Here is a 23,874-nt window from a genome sequence, read left to right as displayed (position 1 = left end):
TTAGTACCATAAAAATAGCAGTGTGGATGTTGGTGCTTAGGCTTGCAGCTCAAGGTCTTAAGCCTAGTAGTTGGATGGGCTTGAGAGCCTGAGCTGCAATGTCCACACTAGTATTTTTAGTATGATAGCCCTTGCCCTGCTTGCATGAGTGTCTCTACCTGGGCTGGGACTTGCTTCCAGCTGCAGTGTAGACACTCCCAAAGTGCCCAGTCTTCTTTGTTTCAAAGGGGGTCTGAGCCCAGGATCCATGCAAGACACCTTTCTTATGTGGTGGAATCAAAGTCCCCATCCCTCTAATATCCAGGATGATATGGAAAGTCCGAATGCAGCAGATCCCGATAGTTCCTTGTTAGCTGAGGCATTTTTGGCTAATGGGTCACTTCCAAATGTCAACTCAGCCTCCAATAGCAATTCCAAACCGTTCAGAAATAATGTCACCAAACAAAGGTCACATTGACCCCACACTTGAAATTTACACTTGGCAGCTTGGATGTTGGCTGGTTAAGCGGCACTGACAGAGACTGTTATATGTATGAGAAATCCTATGGTGATGCAGGAGTCCCTGATGAGTAATGAAAAATCTACTTGGAGGTGGAAAGATTTTCTTTTGGAGCAGCCTAGCGCAACCCTGATCTGTTGGACGTTCCTGTTACCAAGATCTTTGATTATATCATCCATCTCCATTTTTCTGGATTCTCATTCAGTTGAATTACAGCCCCCCCCTTGCAGAAATTCTGGCATGCCACCCACGCTGAATCATGTTAGTTTTTATCCTACACTATTGCATCCAGATTTTTAAGCATTGCATCCCATTGATTTACAGAGCCACTTCTCAAATGGGGTCATAATATTGTCCTTTGAGGCCTCCCTTTGAACCCTCTTCTGAATACTCTATACCACCTTACTCTCAAGACAGCTTTTTATCATCCCCACTAAGTCAGACAGAAGGGTCAGTGAACTCAGAGGAGAAGAAACTTCATATTTTAGCTGTGTTGAGGGTCTTGGTATGCTACCTGACTAGGACAAAGCCCATTATAAACAATGCCCCTGCCTTTTTTGTTGTAAGTAGTGGTTCCAGAGGAGATGCCATTTTTTTCCCCAGAGAATATTTAAATGGATCACCTAGTGTATTTCATTCTTCTATCATATAGTTGATGTTTCTTTTCCTCTAAATACCACAGGTCATTTGACTAGAGCTCAGGCTTTAGCAGGTGAGGAAGTATCCACATTATCTCAGAACTGCAAGGCAGCCATTTGAAGTAGTCCCCTCACTTTTGTTAAACATTATGTCCTCGACGTGGCTGCAAGAGCAGATGCCAAATTTGGGAGGGCAGTGTTAAAATAGCTAGTTAGAGGTAGAGTGGACTCCTCAATCCGACCTTCCAGATAAGGCACTGCTTGCCAGTCACCTAAAGGTAGTATCCACATAGACAAGTGTTGAAAGAATGAAAAACAGTTACTTATAGTAATTGTTTTTTCAGGATATTTTGTTGGTGTGGATCCTACAACCTGCTCTTCTTCCCTGGTTTTTCAGAATCTCCCTTAAATGATTATTCTGAATGAGCAAGGGAACTGACTGATGGTTATGGCTTCTCTGCCCTTGGTTAGGGGACACAAGGACATACAGGGCACAAATAGATGCTGCTATTGGATGATTTTCATTTCTCAGGTGCACTTAGAGGGATTCGCATGGACAAAACAAATTGGAGAACCAGTTATTGTAAGGTATCATTCCCCCCCGCCCCCATCATGACCTTATTGTTCTTTTAAATGGCTCGTTTGTTTCCACAGAGCCCTTGAGTCAGTCAGTCAGTTGGTGTAAGGTGGAGGCAATGGCACTGAAACCTGAGTTGGTGAATGTAGTTAAAGATCCTCCTCCTCCTCCTCCTCTTGTGATCATGTCTCTCAGCATGAGGACAATTCAGAATGTGAAGACTCATCAGCATGAGGTAAATCATCAGCTTTGGTGATGAGTTTGATTTTTTTTGTATGGTATATGCTAAGTAAGAATTAGTAACTGGAAGAACTTCACCAGCCAAATGTCTGCAATAGACCTGATTCTGTGGATCTGATTCTGCAATGAGAGCTGTGCAGGTAAACCCCTCTGTGGTCTGATGTATCCATCTGTTCAGAGCTCATTACAAGATCAGGGTCTGTTTGTATATAAAATTTTGTGTTTTTTAATGGAAAACACCTCAAAATGCAATCTTTGGTTATAGTAGACTAAATAAATCTTTTTCTTTTAAAGAAACACACAACAGATTATATATACCCAGTAAAGTGGCTTTTACATATTATATATTCTGATTAAAATAAAGGATTACCTCTGATACATTTTTAAAGCATAATGGGAAACATTTAAACGCGCATACTAGCTGTTGTGCTGCTGCCACTTTTTTTATTCATCCAGATAGAAAACCACAGCAGTGGATTTTACACCAGGGGTGGGCAACCTGGGCCTGCAGGCCTCACGTGGCCCATCAGGGTAATCCACTGGCAGGCCACAAGACTGTTTACGTTGACTGTCCACAGGCATGGCTGCCTGCAGCTCCCACTGGCTGTGGTTTGGTGTTCCTGGCCAATGGGAGCTGTGGGAACCGGTGTCCAGCATGTCTCTGTGGCCCACGCTGCTTCCTGCAGCTGCCATTGGCTGGGAACGGTGAACTGCGGCTGTTGGGAGCTGCGGGCGGCCATGCCTGTGGGTGGTCAATTTAAACACTGTCTCACAGCCTGCCAGCAGATTACCCTGACAGGCCGTGTGCAGCCTGTGTACCATAGGTTGCCCACCACTGCTTTAGACTACCCACTGTAATTAAATGCTTTAAACTTTTTATATTTTAAACAAGCTAACAAGCTGGCCTCACTGTGTTAACTTTCTAAAACTTGCACTAACAAGAATAAAGTTTCAAAAAAGCTAAAGCTAGTACTGACCTACTAGCCTGTAGTACAAGATACCAGTATGGATCGTATGTAACGTCGCAGATTATTTATACAGACAATTGTTTCCAGCAAACTCTCTTATTAAAGCTGGTCAGAAGCATTCTAGCAAAACGTTTTTTGTCAGTTTGGTCAATTCAGCAAAATTGAAACGTTCTGCGGAGAGTAGGTTCCAACGGAATCTGCCAGTTTGCCTGCCTGCATCCTCAGCAGCTGGTCTAGTGGCTTGCTGAAGAGCCTGGCTCCTCAGTGAGCTGAGAGCTTGTGCCTCTTCGGCACCCCAGGGTTCCAGGCAGTCATCTTATCAGAGTGTCCCAGGGTTGGGGACCACAGGCTCTGTCCTCCATTCTTTGGTGCTTCATTTCCTATTTGCAGAAAACGTCAACATTCTGGAGTTTTGTTCCAAATCAGAACAAAACTCAATCTTGAAATACCAAAATTCTTCATGAAGCAGGGTTGCCTCTCTTCACCTGGTTCTGTATTTGATATCAAAATCCAATAGTAGTATTTCTTGACTGGTAGCTTGTGCTACGTACGATCAATAAACAATGTTGAAAACTTGAGCAATTTGCAGCTGAAATTCACTTAAAGTAGGCAATTGCCTTTTTTTTAAAAAGGAGGAATAACTGGAGAAGGCTGTTCAAAAGCAAATGGAGGGATAAAGGCAACTTGATACTGTTAACCTGATGTAAATATGCAGATGTATATTATCATAATATTTCTCATTTCTTGGTGTAGGTCATGGCTGTTGCAGCTCTAGTCCATCAAAGATTTTGTTTGGATAAAGCACCTCCTCAGCCTCCTTTCCAGACACACTTCTGTGGTGAGTAATTGGACCAAGTTATGGGTAGAGCAATTTTATTGGAGAGAAATGCAGGCAAGAATTTATATGTCTGTAAGCAGTAATGGATGATGCCTGAGTGGTGGTGGAGAGAGAGCTAATTAGGTGAGATGAGTGGATCTTTTTTCACTACCCCATGGTTTCCTCTCTGTTTTTAAACTTAGTTGCTATGACATTTATTTGGTAGAAATCTTTAGGGTTTGTCTGTGAAGGCAAAGTAACCTCCCTCCAAATATCCTCTGCCTCTCTTTCTCCTCCTGCTTGTTGCTTTTTTTTTTTTAAAAAAAAAATATTTACTTTTAAAAGACTGAACCGTTTTTAAATTAAAAGTTCAGCTAGAAGCAGGCCAGCAATAGCTTCAGTTGAACTCCTTTTTAAAAGGCTGAGCTGAGACCTCAAGACAATAATATGAAACTAAGAAATATGAAAATGTAAAAGATGCACAGCTGAGCATGCGGGTATGGTCAACTGGATTATCAGCCCAGAATGCCTTTTACGTAGCCCCAGATCCCAAATGATGATCATGTAGAGTTTTGGAGGCTCATAGATTAGCTAGAATGTGAACTGCAAGTGCTCCCATGGCACAGTTTGAGAATGGCTAATGATTTATAATTAGGGTTTAGGTTTGAAAGGATTAGATTTTTATTGATGAAGATTTATAAATATCAATTTCACCACTCACGCAAATGACGAAAAAATATTTCCATTGATGATGATCAAAATTTACAGATAGACAAAGTAAGAAAAATACTGCTTGGGAACTTAATAGAGTATGATTTATGGATATTAATTTGTATATTTTAACATGGGATGTCAACACTTTTTTTGTTTTAACAGTTACAAAGCTTTAACTTTTTGAATCTCAACATCTACTGTTAAATCATTTGCCTACCCCTCCTCTTTTTTTCCTGATTCCCCCTGTAATTTCCCACAACTGTGAACATTTAAAAATAGAAAAAAAAATGCTTAAAAATAAACTGATATGTCAGTTATTTAAAAAATCTAATTTCTGCCAACCCTACATCTAATAGTTTTACTTTTATTGGATTTATTTATTGCTAACTTCTTTTAAACTAAATGCCACTCTGAAAAACATAAAATCCATGTACTTTTAACTCAAAAGCCATGGTAGAGTTTAAATTTCTTTAAACGTAGTTGAGACTTCTTTTTTTTTAATATATGTCCCTGTTACAAGCAAGATGTTAGATTAGATTGTCTTCTGCTTGTGTGTTCTGGCTTAGTGACTCTCAATTTCCAGCCCAGAAAACTATCATTTTAATTCAGTTTAAACTCTTGAATTTAGTTTTATAGTAGATAGCTTTATTTTAATTCAATTGATGAGTCTTGGCATGGACCTGATTTCATTTTGTATCTTGTACAGTGCCAAGCATACAGTTATTACATAGTAAGATAAGGTGGCATTTCTTCCAGACCCATTGATCCGAAGACTCTTAAATTTAAAAAGAGATTCTTACCAAAAAAACCCAACTTCTAACAAATGACATTGCTTTTCATACCATATGCTCAAATGAGACCAAACCACTTATTTCTTTTGCAGTTATTTCCAAACCAAATGATTGTATTTTCCCTTATGACTTCAACGAAATCATTAAAAGCAAGGTAACTTTTTTTTCTTAGCATTCAGAATAGAATGCCTTTTGAGATACTGCCTTTGAATTGTGGGAGAAGAGTTTTGGATGGAGCAGTTTACAGCACTAGCTTTTGTCTCTGAAAATGTACATTCACATCTTTACATCATCTTTGAAAACATACCTGCTGATCTGTCAGTACTTAGATTACAAAACTGTCATATAATTTGGCACAGTTGGCAGTTCAAAAGGTTCAGGAAGAATGTTACAGATGATAAGATTTGAGGTACATTGGCAGAGCTTTATGGGGCAGTTTTACATTGTATTTTATTTTGTTATACTTATTTCAAGCTGCTTGTGTTAGACCAGAGGTGGGCAAACTACAACCTGTGGGCCACATCTGGCCTGCGGGACCCTCCTGCCCGGCCCCTAAGCTCCTGCCCCAGGATGCTAGCCCCTGGCTTCTCCCCTGCTGTTCCCTCTCCCCCACAGACTCAGCTCACTCCACTGCTGATGCAATGCTCTGGGTGACGGGGCTGCAAGCTCCTGGGGCAGTGCAACTGCAATGCCGGGGTTCTGTGTTTGTGCGGTGGCGTGGCTGGCTCCAACCGGGCAGCATGGCTGCCTGTCCTGCCCGCTCTGGGCAGCACAGCTGTAGAGCCACCAGCCACCTGTACTTCAGGCAGCATGGTAAGGGGTCAGGGAGTGGGGGGGTTGCATAGAGGGCAGGGGAGTTCAAGGTGGTCATCGGGGTGGGGGTGTGGATAGGGGTTGGTATGGTCAGAGGGCGGGCAATAGGGGGGTTGAATGTGGACAGGAGTCCCGGGGGGACAGTCAGGAAGGAAAGAAGGGGTTGGATGGGGCTATGGGGTGGGGAAAGAGTTCTTAGGGCGGTCAGGGAACAGGGAGAAGGGATGGTTGGATGGGGCAGGAGTCTCGGGGGGGTGAGTGGCGGGCGGCGCATCATGGGACAGGGAGCAGGGGGCGAGGGGACGGTGCAGGAGTCCCGGCGAGGGGGGCATCAGTGAGTGAGAAGCATGGGAGGGTCAGATAAGGGGTGGGGGCTGGGCCACGCCTGGCTGTTACGGGAGGTACAGCCTCCCCTAACCCGCCGTCCATACAATTTTGGAAACCGGATGCAGCCCTCAGGCCAAAAACTTTGTCTGCCCCTGTGTTGGACTCTCATTTTCATGTGCATAAAGTCCATCAAAATTTCTTTAAAAAAATTCTCTTTTCATTTTTAAAGAGGCATTAAAAAGTTTGGCAGAACAAAAATGTAACCTACTCTTTTTTTGTGTGTGATATTAAGCCTGTGGGCAAATGTTATGTATATCATATGTAGTACTGTTTTGCTGTTCCTGACTCCTAACAAGATTCTTGAAACACTTTGAAACCAAAAAGCAAAGCAGAAAACGGTATGTGAGAAAAGCTTTCTATAGCCATGTGCATGAGAACAAGAAGGCTTCAATTATGAAGGAAAAAACTCTGCAGTGTTTGTTGTTGTCTTATAACTCGTGAGTGAGGGAGAGGGTTTTCATTTTATACTTTTAATATTTATTGGGTCATTGAAACCAGGTACTCCCTCTTGCTCCTCTTAGAATTCTAACGTAGAGATTGCTGCAACGGAAAGGACATTGCTGGGTTTTTTCCTTGCGAAGATTCACAAAATTGATCCAGATATTATTGTGGTGAGTAACTTGACTTTAATAGATATAAACTAAGAAATATGTTGACTGGGCAGATGTTAACTTAATTCTTGGTTTCTTTGTGTCCTTAAAGCTTTTACATTTATTTCACTCTGCATCATGATTTTAACTTGCTTTAGTAGTTATAAAATAGAACTGGTGTACATACTTACACATACGATATTGAATTGCTCTTCAGGAGTATGTTGTAGCCCTTATCACTTTAAATATTATTGAAAACATAACGACCTTCCTTAATTTAAAGAAGAGCTTTTGGGTTTACCAGAGAAGGTGGAATATTGATACTTATGGTTCTATTCATCATCTGTCCAAGTACTCATGTAATTTCTGTTAATGTTATTTGGATAGTTTGATAACAAAATCATGACAAAATATATTTTTAAAGAATCCATTGGTCAGTTAAGTTTATTTTGTGGCAATAAGCCTTTCTTTGTACTTGATAGATGCTTTATATGGGAAATGTGAGATTTATTTTTACTTGAATAATTGATTTCCTTTTAAGTGATTAGGATATTTTAAATTATTAGTGAGTGTACTTTACTGAGTATCCTTAAATTGTTTTTGAAACTTTCTTTTTGAATAACACGGAGCAGACTTTATAAAAAAAAATTCACAAAAAATAATGAATAAATAGGATGGAGGGATAACCAAATTACTGAAGTGAGCAGTGCTGGCAAAATTAGTAATGGCTGGCAACAAATATCCATGTACCTCCCTAGTAGTTTTATAATTATTGTGGTAAGATTGTCAGTGAAAATGCTGAGATTAACACTTTAAAATTTTGGATACCCCAAGTTAGATAACTAAGGGTACGTCTACACTGCATGATTATTTCGAATTAGCTTAAACCGATATTACAAAACAGATCTAATAAAATCGGTTTAGCGCGTCCACAGTGGGATCCCGAAATCGATTGTTTGCGTCCATGGTCCAAAGCTACCATCGATTTCAGGAGCGGTGCACTGTGGGTAGCTGTTCCTCAGCTATCCCATAGTTCCCACTTCCGTGTTGAGAGCACAGTGCCTGATGGGGCAGAAAACACTGCCCCGGGTGGTGCTGGGTACAGCCTCACCCCTCCCTTTGTGAAGGCAGCAGACAACCCTTTGGCGCCTTTTTCGCGGAGTGCATTGAGCAAACGCCATAGCACAGCAATCTTTCCCTTTTTTTTTTCACGTGGTGGGGGGGGGAAATAAACTGAGGAGCTGTTCCCTGAACCACGCCAGACACTGTGTTTGAACCTACAGACATTGGGAGCTCAGCCAAGAATGCAAATAATTTTCAGAGACTGCTGTGGACTGTGGGATAGCTGGAGTCCTCAGTACCCCCTCCCTCCCTTCATGAGCGTCCATTTGAGTCTCTGGCTTCCCGTTACGCTTGTCACACAGCGCTGTGTATCCTGGAGTTTTTTATTCAAACGCTTTGGCATTTCGTGTTCTGTAACGGAGCTGGATACAACAGATTTGTCTCCCCATACAGCGATCAGACCTAGTATCTCCCGTACGGTCCATGCTGGAGCTCTTTTTGGATTTGAGACTGCATCGCCAGCCGTGCTGATCAGAGCTCCACGCTGGACAAGCAGGAAATGTAATTCAAAAGTTCGCGGGGCTTTTCCTGTTTACCTGCCCGCTGCATCCGAGTTCAGATTGCTGTCCAGAGCGGTCAGTGCTGCACTCTGGGATGCCGCCCGGAGGCCAATAACGTCGATTTCCGTCCACATGAACCCTAATCCGAGTTATCACTATCGAATTTAGCGCTACTCCTCTCGTTTGGGAGGAGTTCCGAAATCGATTTAAGGAGCCGTTTAACTCGATATTAATGACAACGTCGTGTGAACGGATACAGCGTTAAATCGGTATATCGGCCATTAAACCGATTTAAAGTCGCAGTGTAGACCTGGCCTGAGTGGCCTGATTTTTCAGAGCTAAGCACCTGCAGTTCCCACTGACTTCAGCGTGGTGCACAATGACCCTTCTTCAAGAGCAGAAAAGTGTCTTTAAAAATACTTCTGCACTCCTCCCACTTCCTGAGTTGTGCTGTGTTCTTTCTGGTTTCAGCTGAGGATTAGGACTAGTACCTTCAGGGAACAAATGGTTATGTTTCTCTTCATATCTGAACTTTCCAGATGGTGCTAGATTAAAAGACATTGTTTAGCTGTGTTTGATTTAAATATGTCAGAACTCTGCCTTTATGTACCATGATACATTGAAAATGGTATTACTAGGATACCCTGAATATATGACTTGCATCAGTACTTGGAGGGTTTTATGAGTGGAGGGAGAAGGAATTATTTAAACATGTCTTCACATGTGGTTAAATAGAGAATTTAAATTGTGGTCTGTCTTTAGTTGTGAGGCATGAGAATGAAATTGAAAGAACCTGTATAAACTGAGAGCCAATTATAATGAAACAAAGTTTATTTCAGTATTTTGCTGAGCAGTGTTGTTGACATCAGGACTAATGAGTCCTGCTGATGAATAAATTCCCTTAGAAGTAAGGACTTCCACTAAGAGGTATGCTGATGATGCCATCAATTAGATTAAAAAAAAAAATACAAAGGGCAAAGGAATTCTAAACACATGAAAGTAGGTCCTTGAATTTGCATTTGTTATAACCTTTTTCTGTTGCTTTCTTTTTGTGGCAAGGGTCATAATATTTATGGCTTTGATCTGGAAGTGCTGCTGCAGAGAATTAATGTGAGCAAAGTCCCTCACTGGTCCAAGATAGGTCGACTAAGGAGGTCCATTATGCCAAAGCTTGGGGTAAAAGATTGCTTAAGTCTCTCAAGTTCTTTTACATTACATGTGTTTAAAATGAATTAATTTAGCTAATGCATTTTGACTGTTGGTCATGTTGGATTTCTTGCATCCCCAGTTCAGACATAATGAATGTTTGTATGACTATTTTATTACAGTAATAAGCTAAACTAATTTTCAAGTTAGGCAAATTTAGTTTACATTTCTTAACTAGATGGTGGTAATGACAGATTAATAACTGTAATAGAGAAAAGATGTCTTTGTCTTTTTGTCTAGTGCAACTGTATAATGAGGGGAAAATGTGGCTTGGATTGACTGGTGAATCATCCCATAGAGAGTAGTTAAATTATATTTCACTAGTTTTATTACGTTCTTATTCTGAGAACATGACATTCTGAATACTTAACTACAGCTCTCCCTTCTTACATAGCTTTTTTTTTTTTTTTTAGAGGCCTATGCTTTTTTCTGTTTTCATCACAACCACAAAACACTTCAGTGCTTTAATGTCTCTTTTTTATAAGGAATTTCCTCATCCTGCATACACATTCTTTTTGAAATTGGAAAAAGTAGGGGAAAGACAATTGAAATTTTTTTTAAGGGGAGGAGATATTTTTGTTTTATTAGCTATAAAGACAATTAAAATATTTACCAGTAATTAAATTGATAGCAAAAATTCCATTTTAAGTTAAACATTCATTTTTGTTTATCTTCTCTCTTTCTTCTTCCCTTCACCATACGCTGCTGATACTTTTTTGTGTCCACTTCATTCTGTCTTTCCCCACCAACGTGTTTTTGTTCTCCTCCCCTGTCATTGTTATGACTTTTTGTGCTGTCAAATACTAAACTGCTTGTTAGCATGCAAAAATTATGCTCTTAAAAAAAAAAAAAAAAAAAAAAAAATAATTCAGAGTCTGTGCCAGACATTCATTCTTAGTTTCCTGATCCTGCAAACCCTTTTGCATGTGCTTCATTTTGTTACTGAGAGTTGTAACATTTCAGTGGGGCTACATAATAATAATAATTAAGCACATGCAAGGGTTTGCAAGATTGGGTCTTAGCTATTAAAGGGAGTCACGTGCTCAGTCCTTCATATCCACAGGCTTTGCTGAAATATATCTAAAATTCCTTTAGGACCTGATCCAAGATCCATTGATTTAAATGGGAGATTCCAACTGCCTTGAGTGGCCTTTGGATGAAGCCCTGTATACATATATTTGAGTACGTGATGGGTTTTTTTTTTGTTGTTGTTGTTGTTGTTTTTGCATGGATAAGGGTCGAGGCGGCTTTGCTGAAAGGAATGCAGCCTGTGGTCGGATGATCTGTGATGTGGAAATTTCAGCAAAGGAATTAATTCGCTGCAAGAGCTACCATTTATCTGAATTGGTCCATCAGATTTTGAAAATCGAGAGGGTAACAATTCCACCAGAAGAAATAAGAAATATGTACAGGTATAATGCTCAGTTTTTTTTACACGGTTCTGTGTTGGGGAATGGAGCAGCATTTAATTTAATTTAATTTGTCTATTTACACTTCTACCCCGATATAATGCTGTCCTCGGGAGCCAAAAAATCTTACTGCGTTATAGGTGAAACTGCATTATATCGAACTTGCTTTGATCCACCGGAGTGTGCAGCCCTGCCTCCCTGGAGCGCTGCTTTACCGTGTTATATCCAAATTTGCGTTATATCAGGGTAGAGGTGTATATACAATTTTGTACTTGATTTATCAGGCAGATGTGCGATTGAGTAGCAGAGTACTAATACCTAGTGTTTTTCATCTTATAAAAGTATTTTCCAAACACTGTTTCTCAGAACAGTGCTGCTGATTGTGGCTTACTTCATTCAAATAGAGATACATAGTGAAAATGTTACTTTAGGTACATTGTTTATTCTATTAATCCTTGAATTACTATTTGCAACTAAATGAGTTTGCTTCATAATTTGGCACAGGTACACTACAGAGATTTTTAGAGCCATGATACAGAATTTAGGCCTACTCTTCCGCAAAATTCATACCAACATGTTTTAGGTTTAAACTTGCCATTCTCTCTCTCTCTTCCCAGTGATTCGTCTCACTTACTGTACATGCTGGAGAACACCTGGACAGATGCCAGATTCATTCTGCAAATCATGTGTGAGCTGAATGTTCTTCCCCTAGCCCTGCAGCTTACAAACATCTCTGGGAATGTTATGGTAATTTGTTTTCTTTCCCTTCACCTAAAAAGCAACTATTGCCATGTGCTTTCTGTGTTTGGTATGATTAATGCTCAATCTGAGTCAGTGCTTGTAAATTTCTTAACAATGCACTGTGAAGAGTTTGCATTCTTTGTCCTTCAAAGAGATGAAAACTAATAGTTGGAGTACATTCAAATTTAGATGACCTCCATGGGACTTTTTTCCTCTGACTTTAGAGAGTTTTTACTATGAAAGTATTTTAGGTGAAAATGGACAGATGGTTGAATCATTTGGTAAACCTGTTTATGTATGGTGCAAAATCCCCACAAACAAAATTACATAAACTTGAAAATGGATATTTACTTCATGTTTAAAAAAAAAAAAGCATATGTGAGAAGACTGTATCTGGTTGAAATCTGTCTTAATTCATTTTTGTGCATCAGTATTTTGCTTTCTCTAGTTTGTTTTGAATTCTTCTTTTTTTTTTCCCCCCACAGTCAAGGACAATGATGGGTGGTCGATCAGAGCGTAATGAGTTCCTGCTACTTCATGCTTTTTATGAGAGAGACTATATTGTGCCTGACAAGCAAGTTTTTAAAAAGCCTCAGCAGAAGCTGGTGGGTCCCAAATATATTCTTGTTTTGACTTGCTGCTTCTATGATTTTTTTTTTTTTAGATATATTTTTATAAAAACACTAATATCTTTTCCTTTGCACATCATTTTCTTACGAAAACATGAAAAAGTAATTATATCCAATCACAGGAATAGTTTGTGGTCAGATCAACAAGAACTTTTTCTAAGATATTATAACAACTGATGTCATAAGTGTGAAGTGAAAAGCCTATGGTTTAAAAGGACACTGTAAAAGCAGCAAAGAATCCTGTGGCACCTTATAGACTAACAGATGCTTTGGAGCATGAGCTTTCGTGGGTGAATACGAAAGCGTCTGTATTCACCCACGAAAGCTCATGCTCCAAAGCGTCTGTTAGTCTATAAGGTGCCACAGGATTCTTTGCTGCTTTTACAAATCCAGACTAACACGGCTACCCCTCTGATAAAAGGACACTGTCAACTTGAAAAAACACATTGCTGTCTGAAGTTTTTTACCTACTATAATTACAGAAGCACTTTACTTCTTTCAAGCTCAGTAATCTTATCATATTTTTTTCAGGTTTTTTTGTGTTTAATTTGTACATCTAATGGTACTTGGTATATAATCAGTTCCTTTATTTTTCTGTGAACCAGTCAGTTTCTCCCTTGTTGAAAAGACCCTTATAGATATCAATAAGGTTTTCAGAAAAAACTTTCTTAATATTTTCATCACATTTGTGTCCCACTATAGGTGTGCATGCAATTTGCGTGCAAATGCGACCAATGTCTCAGTGGAGGCTGGCTGTGGTCAGTCAATTAGAGTGAACAGCAAAGAATGGGACAATCACCATAAAGCTGGTGGATATTCTAATACTTAGATTTTCCAAGCCAGCATAAAACAGCTTCTTTACTACCTTACTGGTTACTCGGAAGTCCAAACAACACAGTTCCCTTAAAGTGATCCAGCCTCGGGCCTCCATCCAGGCGCTAAGTCACATATGATGATTTCTGAACATTTTATTTCATCATAAAAAAGAGGTTCTACCAATCCCAAAGAATCGAATACATTAATGAATGTTTCAGATCTTACCCAATTACACACTACAGCCAATTCTTATTAACTAAATTAAAATTTCTTAAACAAAAGAGAGAGTATGGTTAAAAGCTCGATATACATACAGACACAAGTTCAGTTCATTTTAGGTGCAGATTCATAGCGGAGATGGTGAGCTTTGTAGTTGCAAAGAGTTTTTAGAAATAGTTCATAGGTTATAGTCCAATGTCCAAATATCATATTCAGGGCATACCAGCATAACAGGGACCTCAGTCTTGTGACTCCAATTTCCCCTGATGAAGCCTAAGCAGATCTGAGATGACAGAATCGGGACTCAAGGGTCTTTTATACAATTTTATGTTCTCTTGGACAAGTTGGAGTTCCTCAGGGAACAAAAGGTTATTAGGATGACTTTGAAGGAGATCCATCACCGGTACTTACCTATAGAATTAACATAAGGCAATTTGCTTGTTCCTCCACCATTCACAGATCATTTGCTATACATTTAAAAGAGAGATACCCGTGTTTACAATTCATTTAATTGCTAGGATGTTCTTTTGACCTCTGAATTATCAGAATGCAGCATAGACCGGGACTGTTGATTGCATTGTTGACCCTACTCATACATATGTAAATACACAAAACCACAAACATTTATCTCCCTGCATGTCAGAGTTATTTATTTTGCAGGATGTTGAACCCTTTCTAGCCATGTGTCACAGCAAGACTGGATTTTTCTTGACTAACAGTGTACAGGGGTGCACATGTACCCTGTGCTCCTCATTCTTAGAAGGTTTGGAGTTTAGCTTGAGCTAAGTCTAGCAGGTTGGACGTCAGCTAGGTTCTTGCTTACTATGTGTGGAAGTTTGAGGGCTAATCCTCCTGATAGACTCACACAGCAAGTGCCTATTCTGCCTGGGAGAATCCCATATCCCTAGTGGATGCTTGGTCTGCCTATCTTTCTCTGCAACGACTTCAAGTTGCAAGATATGAGGCTGAAGCTCTTTCTTCTGGAATGATCCATGAAGGTGGTATTGGCTCCAGAAGAGCTATGCTTCAAGACCCGTCTAATGGTCAGGCCTGTATTGTCCAGCGGTCCCTCAGGCAGATAGGCAACTTGTAGGGGAAGTGATACTTTGGCATCAAAAAGGACTGCTCTGAACAGTGGGGTAGTTGCTCAGGAAGGAGCATAGTATCCTCACACAAAGAGAGGCACAGGAAAAAGTTGTTGTGTGATAAGCCCACCAAGTCTGATATGGTGCCAAACATGAGCAGAAAGGAGCAAGCCGTGGTGCAACTCGCTCTGTTCATACTGGGTTTGGTAGTGGAAGCACCCATGTTGAGTCCATCACCAGGAGAACAGATTCAGACTATACCAGGGACATTCTCGGTGTACAGCAGACACCCAACAGCAGCAGTCACTTTCATGGTTTGATTATAATCAGTTTCACTTTCTCCCTTACTTGTACTACTACACTGAGGCAATGTTTAATTCATAAAAAAAATTCTTATCAGAATAAAAAAAAATGCAAGCATTGCTATTGATCTAAATGTGTTACATTCTTTTAAAAACACTATTTTCGTAAATTAGATTTTTGGGCTTAAATTAACTCAATAATCTTTTAAAATAACTTCACTTTCTCTCCACCATTTGCCACACAACATAACTAGTGCTCTGTTCCATGGTGACGATTCCTAAAAGATTCTAATCTTTTGTGATCATTCTCTTCCCAGAGCACTGGATCATAGTGCAATTTTGTGATGGAAAGATCCTTAATCAGGATATTGATAAAAATATTCGTTTAGTAGAAGTCTGTCAGAAAAAACTCCATTCTTATCCCACTCATTCCAATTTTTTTTTCTTTTGTAAATTAAGAGTTCTAAGTTAGAAACTTGATATTTATTTTAAAAAGAGGCTAGATATTGGACTTTTTTGTGCCACATACAGGTGGATGAAGATGAAGATGTTGAAGATCAGAATAAATCAAAGATAGGGAGAAAGAAGGCAGCATATGCTGGGGGTCTAGTCTTGGATCCGAAAGTGGGTAAGATTTGGCAATTTTACTGCTCATAACAGTGTATTGGGTCATAAATGTGAAGGTTTGCTCCAGCTAAACTAAAATGCTGTTATATTACCATTTCAAAGCAAAAGGTAGGGAAAATCCCCAAGCCCTTTGTAAATGAAAGGAAAAAAATCCAGAATGATGATTAGTAGAAAGACCAGAATCTTGAGAAGGTGGGAGGAGGGGGAGAAGCAATGTAGCACAACTTTCTTGTAAGGATATAGATGCAGAAGTAACTTTATATATGTGCTTTTCATTTCGGGAACAAACAGGAGAAAATGCTTAATTTCATTTGCCAGTAGAGTAGTATAGCTTTCATGCAGCATCGGGGAGAAATTAGGGTTTTTTGTGTTTTGATTGTGTATAGCAGTGATGGGCAACATTTGGCACGCAGCCTACCAGGGTAAGCCCCCTGGCGGGCTGGGCCAGTTTGTTTATCTGCCGCGTCTGCAGGTTGAGCCGATTGCTCTCCCAGGTCAATGGGGGCGGCAGGAAGCGGTGCGAGCCAAGGGATGTGCTGGACGCCGCTTCCCGCTGCCCTCAGTGACCTGGGACAGTGAACCGCAGCCTGTGGGAGACGTGATCGCATCCGCATGTTCGGCCGGCAGGTAAACAAACCGGCCCAGCCTGCCAGAGGGCTTACCCTGGCGGGGAGTGTGCCAAAGGTTGCCGATCCCTGGTGTATAGGATGTGTATGTTTTGCTAATGGATGCTTAAGGTTTTTCTTAGTTTCTCCTGTATATGGTGATAACTGTACAAAAGCATCCTAGAGTAATACAGAAGCTATCTGTTTAACCCTGACAAGTTAAGAGGAGTTAGATCGTTCCACTTCTGACATTCATTAATCACTGGCTAATAGCACGTCTGAACCTTTTCTGAGGACTAGACACATCACGTAGTGCACTGGTCTCTGAACCCAAGCTACTTCTCAGGCTTGTACGGAACACAGTGTAGACTGGCAACACTCAGCTTAGTCTGGGTTCAGCCATGTAATATGTGAGTGGGGGTTACTTCTTTTCCTTCAAAAACTTCTGACACTCACAGCCCTCTCCCAAATCTCCCCACTTCATTGGGTGAAGTGTTCTCCTCCCCCACTACAGATGCATCCATATTAGTCAAATTTCTTATTTATAGTTACTGAATTGGGCCCTGAAACTTGATGGAAATCTTTCATTTGGCTTTAATGGGAGTTGGATCAGGTACCTAGTGGGGATGAATAATTACACCTCTACCCTGATATAATGTGGTCCTCAGGAGACAAAAAATCTCACCGTGTTATAGGCGAGACCGCATTATATCAAACTTGCTTCCTCCTCCCCATTCCTTGTTCCCTGACTGCCCCCTCCAGAGACCCCCATCCCTAATCATCCACAGGACCCCACCCTCTACCCAATCCCCTGGCCCCTGACTGCTCCGACCCCTATCCACCCCCCTCTCCCTGACAAGCACTCACCAGCAGCAGCGGGAAGCGGAGCAGCCCAGCCACAGTCTGCTCCACTCCACCAGCTTCTAGACACGACTCTCCGCTTCCCGCTGCCAGTGAGTGCAGGGAGGCTGGGAAAAGGGATGCCGCCCCCCCCCCCCAACTCACCTGCGATGGAAAGTGGAGTGACGCGGACGCAGCTCGCTCTGCTTTCCTTGCCCCAGCCCCAGCCGTGTTGCTGGGGAGCGGCTGGGGAAAGGTCCTGCACTCGCCCGCATCGGGAAGCGGAGCGCCGCGGCTGGCAGTTGGCAGAGTGGAGCTGGCTGGGGCTTCCCACCGCCAGTGAGTGCGGAAAGGATGCTCCCTGTACTCACCTGCGGCGGGAAGCAGAGCAACATGGCCGCAGCCCGCTCCACTCTGCCGCCTCCCAGCTGTGGCGCTCCGCTTCCTGCCGCAGGTGAGTGTGGGGAGGTTGAGGAAAGGATGCCCTCTGCACTCACCTGTGGCGGGAAGTGGAGTGCTGCGGCTGGGAGCTGGTGGAGCGGAGCTAACTGGGGCTGGGCTGCTCCACTTCTGCCACTGCTGGTGAGTGCGGGGGGCGGGGGGTGTCCCCTCCCGCAAGTCCCCTCCCCTGAGCAACACAGCTGGAGTTGGGGTGAGGGAAGCAGAGTGGGCTGCTCCCGGCCCCCCACTAATCTTCCGGGCCACTCTGGGACTGCGGGGCCCCCAAAAGTGCCCTCTCACAACACCTGCCCCCCAGACCCTATGGGGGGGATACCAGACCATATGGGGGGGATCCCCTGACCACCCCCAAGACCCTCTGCCCCTTATCGAATCCCTTAGTCCCGTCCTGGCCTGGCACCCTTAACATGCTGTTCAGAGCAGTGTGTCAGAGCTTTACCGTGTTGTATGCGAGCCTGCGTTATATCGAGGTGGAGGTGTATATCAATCCTCACACTGTATTATACCTTCTACTCTGTATTCTATTTCAGGTTTTTATGACACATTTATTTTGCTTCTGGACTTCAACAGCTTGTACCCTTCAATTATCCAGGAGTTCAACATATGTTTTACCACAGTGCAGAGAGTGTCATCAGATGCACAGAAAAGGGCAGAGGTTTGTGTGTGCTTTATTAATGTTCTGATTTGAGGTTCAAATCTTTAGTGTGTTTCATGTGAATTAAATTGTAACAGCATTCTGACTGGAAACTGATCCTACATACTTATCTCAATACCCTCTTATCATTATTTTTACTTTTGGTAGCACTCGCTATGTGCTAGGTGATTTCCAAACCTGCAAGGAGGACAATAGTTGCTGCAAGGAAGAACGCAATCTAGGGAATTGTCTTTTTGCTTCCAAGCTCCTTGAATGTGCTATCTGTAACTGTTGCATCTATTTCCTTTCAATAAATACTCATCATGCTTGCACCCCTGGCATGTTGTTCCATTCCTTATCCTCTTCAGTGCAAGAGGATTTATTGAGGGCTTAGTTAATCCTGTCTCTTCTTCCTCTACAACTTCCATACAATGAACCTTTTTTCTGCTGCTAAATCCCTTTTCTGTGCCTTATCATCTCTCATCCAAACTAATGAAATGTTTTTGTTTTTTTTTCCCTCATCCCTGGCCTCCATGCATGTGCTTTTGTACAGATGCAGGAGGACTACAGAAATAAACTTTCTGTCTTGCCATTCTGTCCTTCTCCCATGGGCTTTTTTGTCTTCACACTTGGGTTCACGCTTCTAATCCTTCTCCCCTTTTAGTCACTACACCACTCCACCCGTATCTGTTTTAATTTCTTCCTGCAGTTCCTTGCAAGCTGCTTTTCTAAACTTGCCTTTTGTATTCTCCTTGTATGCAGGGCCGGCTCCAGGCATCAGCCCAGCAAACAGATGCTTGGGGCGGCCACGTCCGGAGAGGGGTGGCACGTCTAGCTCTTTGGCGGCAATTCGGTGGCTGGTCCCTCTCTCCCTCTCAGAGTGAAGGACCAGCCGCCGAAGACGGCGGCAGCTCTACCGCCACCACTTCAGAAGTGCCACAGATCGTGATAGCGCCGTTTTTTTTTTTTTTAATTTGCTTGGGGTAGCAAAAACCCTGGAGCCAGCCCTGTTTCTATGCTCATCTTTTCATATTTCCATATTGGTCCTTTTATGCTTGGAACTCCCCCATTCTGTTCAGCGGAACAAACACCCTCCTTATTCATGGTTATCCTTATAAAAACATTTCGTCTATGAAACTTTTCAACTGCAATTTACCAAATGAGATTGGGGGAAATCGATAGAGCTGTGAAGTTGGACCTTCACTTGGTGTATTATGTCTCTGGAGTGTATTGGCTATCTGATGCACAATGTATGCTCCATGGGGCATACTCTGTTTTACAGTCCTGAACACCGAAAATGTTTAACTGGAAAATATGAATTGGCTGGAGCCACCAGGGGTGTTTGACTGTCTCTGTGGTACTAGGTACTTGAGCTCCAGACTGGCAGTGTGCCCCTTCAGTTGGGTTCAATGATGGAATAAACAGTATGTCAATTCAGGAAGCCTGTTCTGTGCCTGCTGCGTTTGGGGGGTGCAGATAAAATGAATCAAAGCTATTTAAATCACAAATTTTTACTAATGATTTTAAATCATCAATTTTAACTAAAAAGTACAAATACAAAACATGATTATCTTCCTAAAATAAGGTTGATTCTCATTGGTTGGTAACCATTAAAGAAAGCATTGATTTGCAACTAAATATATCCTTCACACTTCATTTGGTCCTTCTTTTTGCAATCAAGAGGATACACTATATAGCTATATACATTTATTTAAGCAGTTATGTAGCGTAACTTGCATTTATTCAGATACTTAATTTTTATATTTGTATTGTATTAGAGAATGGTGAATCATTTATTTATTAGGTGATTAACTTTTTACATGTGATCTGGGTGAAATTCTATTTAGGTGGCAATTCAAATTCAGTTAAAAATTCACAAAATCAGCATTTCTTTTTCTTTTTTAAAAAATAAATAAAACTACCTTAAATGTGCTGGATACATAAGAAAAAACGCTGATTTAAAACAGTTTTGCATTTAAAACTAACTGATTTTATTAAACAAAAAAAGATATTGTCCATACTCAGTGAATTGAACTGATTTTGTTTCTGATTGCCATGTCCTTCAAGATTGTACACTAGGAAATCTGATCTTCTCACATCTAGGACTTGTCTGCACAGCATCGGCGAAGTATGCCAGAGCGGATGTAATTTGTAAAGGTCTAACGTTGTGGTCTAACTGCCCCACGTAGACCGTGTTGGTGTGCACTAAAAAGTACCCAGTTCATGTTAATGGACTATGTAAACATGAACTCAGCACCTTCTGGAACACAACAGCAGAGTCAATAAACTCTGCTTAGCCAGTGATTTCAACCAGTTCAGTGGTGTGACTTTCTTTAAAACTTGCCAGTAAACATAGATTGTTTTTTGTTTGTTTGTATTTGTTTGTATAGTCCATTAAAATCATTTAGGCTCTAACATGGGTTGTCAGTGTCAGATTTAATTTTCAATAGGTTTTATTTTTTAAGACTAAACCTTAATTTAATTTAAATTAAAAACTGTTTTTTTTCTAAATTGTTTTTTTTTTTAATTTTATTTATTTATTTTATTTTTAATCCACCCTGGCTGAAGGTGACTCTTGGTTGTCTTTTAGATCAGGGTGAACTGTTGAATCAAAGAACGTAACATTTCTGAATGATCCATCTTCAGCAATAGCTATATAACTTTCTGGGCTGTTGACATTTAGATTTTTTTCTTTTTTCTTTTGTGGTGATAATTATACATGTGTCCTTCGTTAACACAGAAACTTTCGGTTCATTCTTCTCAAGTTAGTAAGGAGTGTATCGTTCCACTTCTGACACTTTTTTGTCTCCTAGGCTAATGCCTGATTAATTGAAGCTTATGAAAGTGCTTGTAGTTTTGCCACCATGTTCACATGCAGGCACAGTTTAAAAGTTGGAATCCTTTAAGGTTTATATCTGTACAGTTATGTACATCTCTTAATTTGGAGTGTTTGGATCCAAAGAAAATCCATGGGCATGTAGCAGAAAGTATTTGTAAATGTGCAAACCACTGCACAGTAGGTACCCCATCCCTATGAGGCCAATAACGACACAGTTTGTTGGTTAAGGCTGTCCTTGACTTTACATGTTGGTCTGTAACTTGCAAAGCCGGGCAGTGTTTTCTTAATTATAAATCCCTGAAACAATAAGAGTGCTTTTTCCCCTGATAGGTGTATTAGGAAACTTCAGGTTAATGGAAATGGGATGGCACTGGGATGGGTTACCTAGTGAGGTGGTGGAATTTCCGTCCTTAGAGGTTTTTAAGCTCAGACTTGACAAAGCCCTGGCTGGGCTGATTTAGTTGGGGTTGGCCCTGCTTTGAGCAGGGGTTTGGGTTAGATGACCTCCTGAGGTCCCTTCCAATCCTGATATTCTGTTCTATGATTTAAATACATTCTTTTGTCTCTTAGCTGTAAACTATAATATATATATAAAGCTGCTCTTTTTTGAAAAGTGTCTGCAAAGGCCTCCACTGTTTTTGATACTTTTTGTCCCTGCTCTAATAGGTTGGCAAACACTTGCTTCATCTTAGCAGTATTGCCTGAGAACACAGTTTTTAAACATCAGTTCCCTTTGAAAGCTCAAAGGAATAAAGTTGAAAATAGAGTGTATTTTGTGCTTTAAATTCCAAATGTGGACACAGTTATCACACTGAAATTGAGATGTAAAGTGATTTATGCGTCTTTCCGATATTCTTTATTTATTAAAACTATGCACTTGGAAAGGGGAGAGGAATTACTTGTGGGAGTTACCTCATTATGGCTTTTATTGGCAAAGCATTCAAGTTAGAATAACTCCCTCTGTACGCAGCTTAAGTGAGAAGCCATGTTGCTTGTCATTGTCCTTCTTTCAAAAGCAAATTCTGTGGTGGTATGAGAATCAGGAAGGCAATATCATTCAAGATAGCTTTCATAACCATTTCCAATAATATTTAAATATGAAAGTCAGAATTACTCATCTGAGAAGCAAAATGTGAAATTATCACCCCTCCAGATGCTGTCTTCCAATCTTCACGCTTAATATTATCTACTTCTTTCACCTGGAGATTAGGGTTTGTTTATGCAGACTCTGTGTGGCAAGCTGGGGTGTGAATCTAGCTTGCACTAGTCTGCTGTGCCCTAATTATCTGTCTGTATCCTGCTCCTGTGTCAAAGTGAAGTAGATCAAAGTGCGCTATGGAACTTTGAGGGTGCAGCAGCAGGATTCACATGAACAATTAGTGCGTGACAAGCTAGTGTGAGGTAGATTTACACCCTACCTTGCCACAAACTAAGTTATCAATATAGACAAGCTGATAGGCTCTCTTTCTTTCCTTCAAGTAGAATTGGTATCTGGAACTCTTGTCCCTACGGCTCTGAAACAATTCATTTTTAACCTGTCTTCTTGCAGTGGTACTCATTTACCCCAGAAAGCTTTGGTTTCTGTTCCTAGTGTGACATCTGAGAGCCAGGTCTTTTGGGGTGCATTAGAAGAGTTGCTAGTGTACTGGCAGTGAATAGACAAAAATAGACTTGCAAATTCTGGGATTACCTACCGGTGGTTCTGCAGCACCAAATTAATACAGCCGAAAAGCATGAAAACCACCTTCACTTCTGCCATCTTAAACTGTGTACTGTTGAGTGCAGTTTTTTTTTACTCTGCAGAAATAAACTAAATTTTTCATGTTCTTCTTGCTTGTTAATAGACTAAAATCTATTTTTAAAGCAAATATTTGATAAACTAAATGATCATTTGACAGGATGGAGTGCAAGAAGAAATTCCAGAACTACCAGATCCGTCTCTAGAAATGGGAATTTTGCCTAAAGAGATCAGAAAGCTGGTGGAGAGAAGGCGACAAGTCAAGCAATTGATGAAACAGCCGGATTTAAATCCTGACCTCTATTTACAGGTGTGTTTTAGGGAAGACCTCCTCTGCCTTCACTATACCTTATTTAAGTCTATTGGTCAGACTACAGAATAGGAGTGATTACTTTAATAGTAAATGGAGGTTAGAAACAAATTGTAAGATGCTCAGTTGTGGTTTAGAGAGGTGATAGGTGTCAGAAATAACTGTGAGTACTTGATAAGATTGCATTCAACTTCTGTTTGGTGGTTTTGGTGATTAATGTACTGGTTATGTTCCTTTTCAGTATGATATCAGGCAGAAGGCTTTGAAGCTTACAGCTAATAGCATGTATGGCTGTCTGGGGTTTTCCTACAGTAGATTCTATGCCAAGCCTCTGGCTGCTTTGGTGACACACAAAGGGAGAGAGGTATGTCATTAAACAGCTTTTTAAAATGGACAAACTTGATTAATAAAAACCTTGATTTCATTCTTTTTTCTTTATAACGTCTGTATTATTCTGTCTGTCTTCCCATCATTTTCTCGTTATTTTTAAAAAATGAGCACCCTAGCCGCCGCATTTAACCTTACAAAAAAGAATGTGAAAATATTTGATTAGGAAATAAAATTTCAAGTTTCCAAGGGGTTATTGTGAATGGTTGGTGTGAGTGAGACTAAAGATTTTAGTATCCTTGAGAAGTATCTTGTATTTCAGATTCAGACACTTACTGTACCAACTTCTTAAGTGAACTACAAGACAAATACAGTTTTGAACAAATTTATACCTGAATTAGTCTGCATTCCATGAGTTCTAGCTAGAAGGGA

At 40.8% G+C, this 23,874-nt stretch overlaps 1 protein-coding gene and 1 non-coding gene across 4 annotated transcripts in view; both read left to right on the top strand.

Moving 5' to 3' along the window:
* POLA1 (DNA polymerase alpha 1, catalytic subunit) overlaps positions 1 to 23,874 on the top strand; it is a 360,332-nt gene that overhangs the window by 46,409 nt on the left and 290,049 nt on the right. For 2 of the 3 annotated variants that reach the window (XM_032772417.2, XM_032772415.2), the window contains exons 15-26: positions 1,792 to 1,949; positions 3,676 to 3,760; positions 5,337 to 5,398; positions 6,966 to 7,055; positions 9,716 to 9,832; positions 11,099 to 11,274; positions 11,889 to 12,018; positions 12,498 to 12,617; positions 15,595 to 15,691; positions 18,125 to 18,249; positions 22,966 to 23,115; positions 23,357 to 23,479. In XM_032772417.2, the coding sequence (XP_032628308.1) occupies positions 1,792 to 1,949; positions 3,676 to 3,760; positions 5,337 to 5,398; positions 6,966 to 7,055; positions 9,716 to 9,832; positions 11,099 to 11,274; positions 11,889 to 12,018; positions 12,498 to 12,617; positions 15,595 to 15,691; positions 18,125 to 18,249; positions 22,966 to 23,115; positions 23,357 to 23,479 (1,433 nt within the window). The remainder of the gene's footprint in view (positions 1 to 1,791; positions 1,950 to 3,675; positions 3,761 to 5,336; positions 5,399 to 6,965; positions 7,056 to 9,715; positions 9,833 to 11,098; positions 11,275 to 11,888; positions 12,019 to 12,497; positions 12,618 to 15,594; positions 15,692 to 18,124; positions 18,250 to 22,965; positions 23,116 to 23,356; positions 23,480 to 23,874) is intronic. The other variant, XM_032772418.2, reaches the window with a different exon arrangement.
* On the top strand, positions 16,416 to 16,549 carry LOC116820155 (small Cajal body-specific RNA 24). The gene has a single exon (XR_004372565.1).

The sequence above is a fragment of the Chelonoidis abingdonii genome, chromosome 1 (assembly GCF_003597395.2).
Source record: "Chelonoidis abingdonii isolate Lonesome George chromosome 1, CheloAbing_2.0, whole genome shotgun sequence".
NCBI lineage: Eukaryota > Metazoa > Chordata > Testudines > Testudinidae > Chelonoidis > Chelonoidis abingdonii.
Note: the sequence above shows the minus strand (reverse complement) of the source record. Positions and strands in the feature narration are given on the sequence as shown.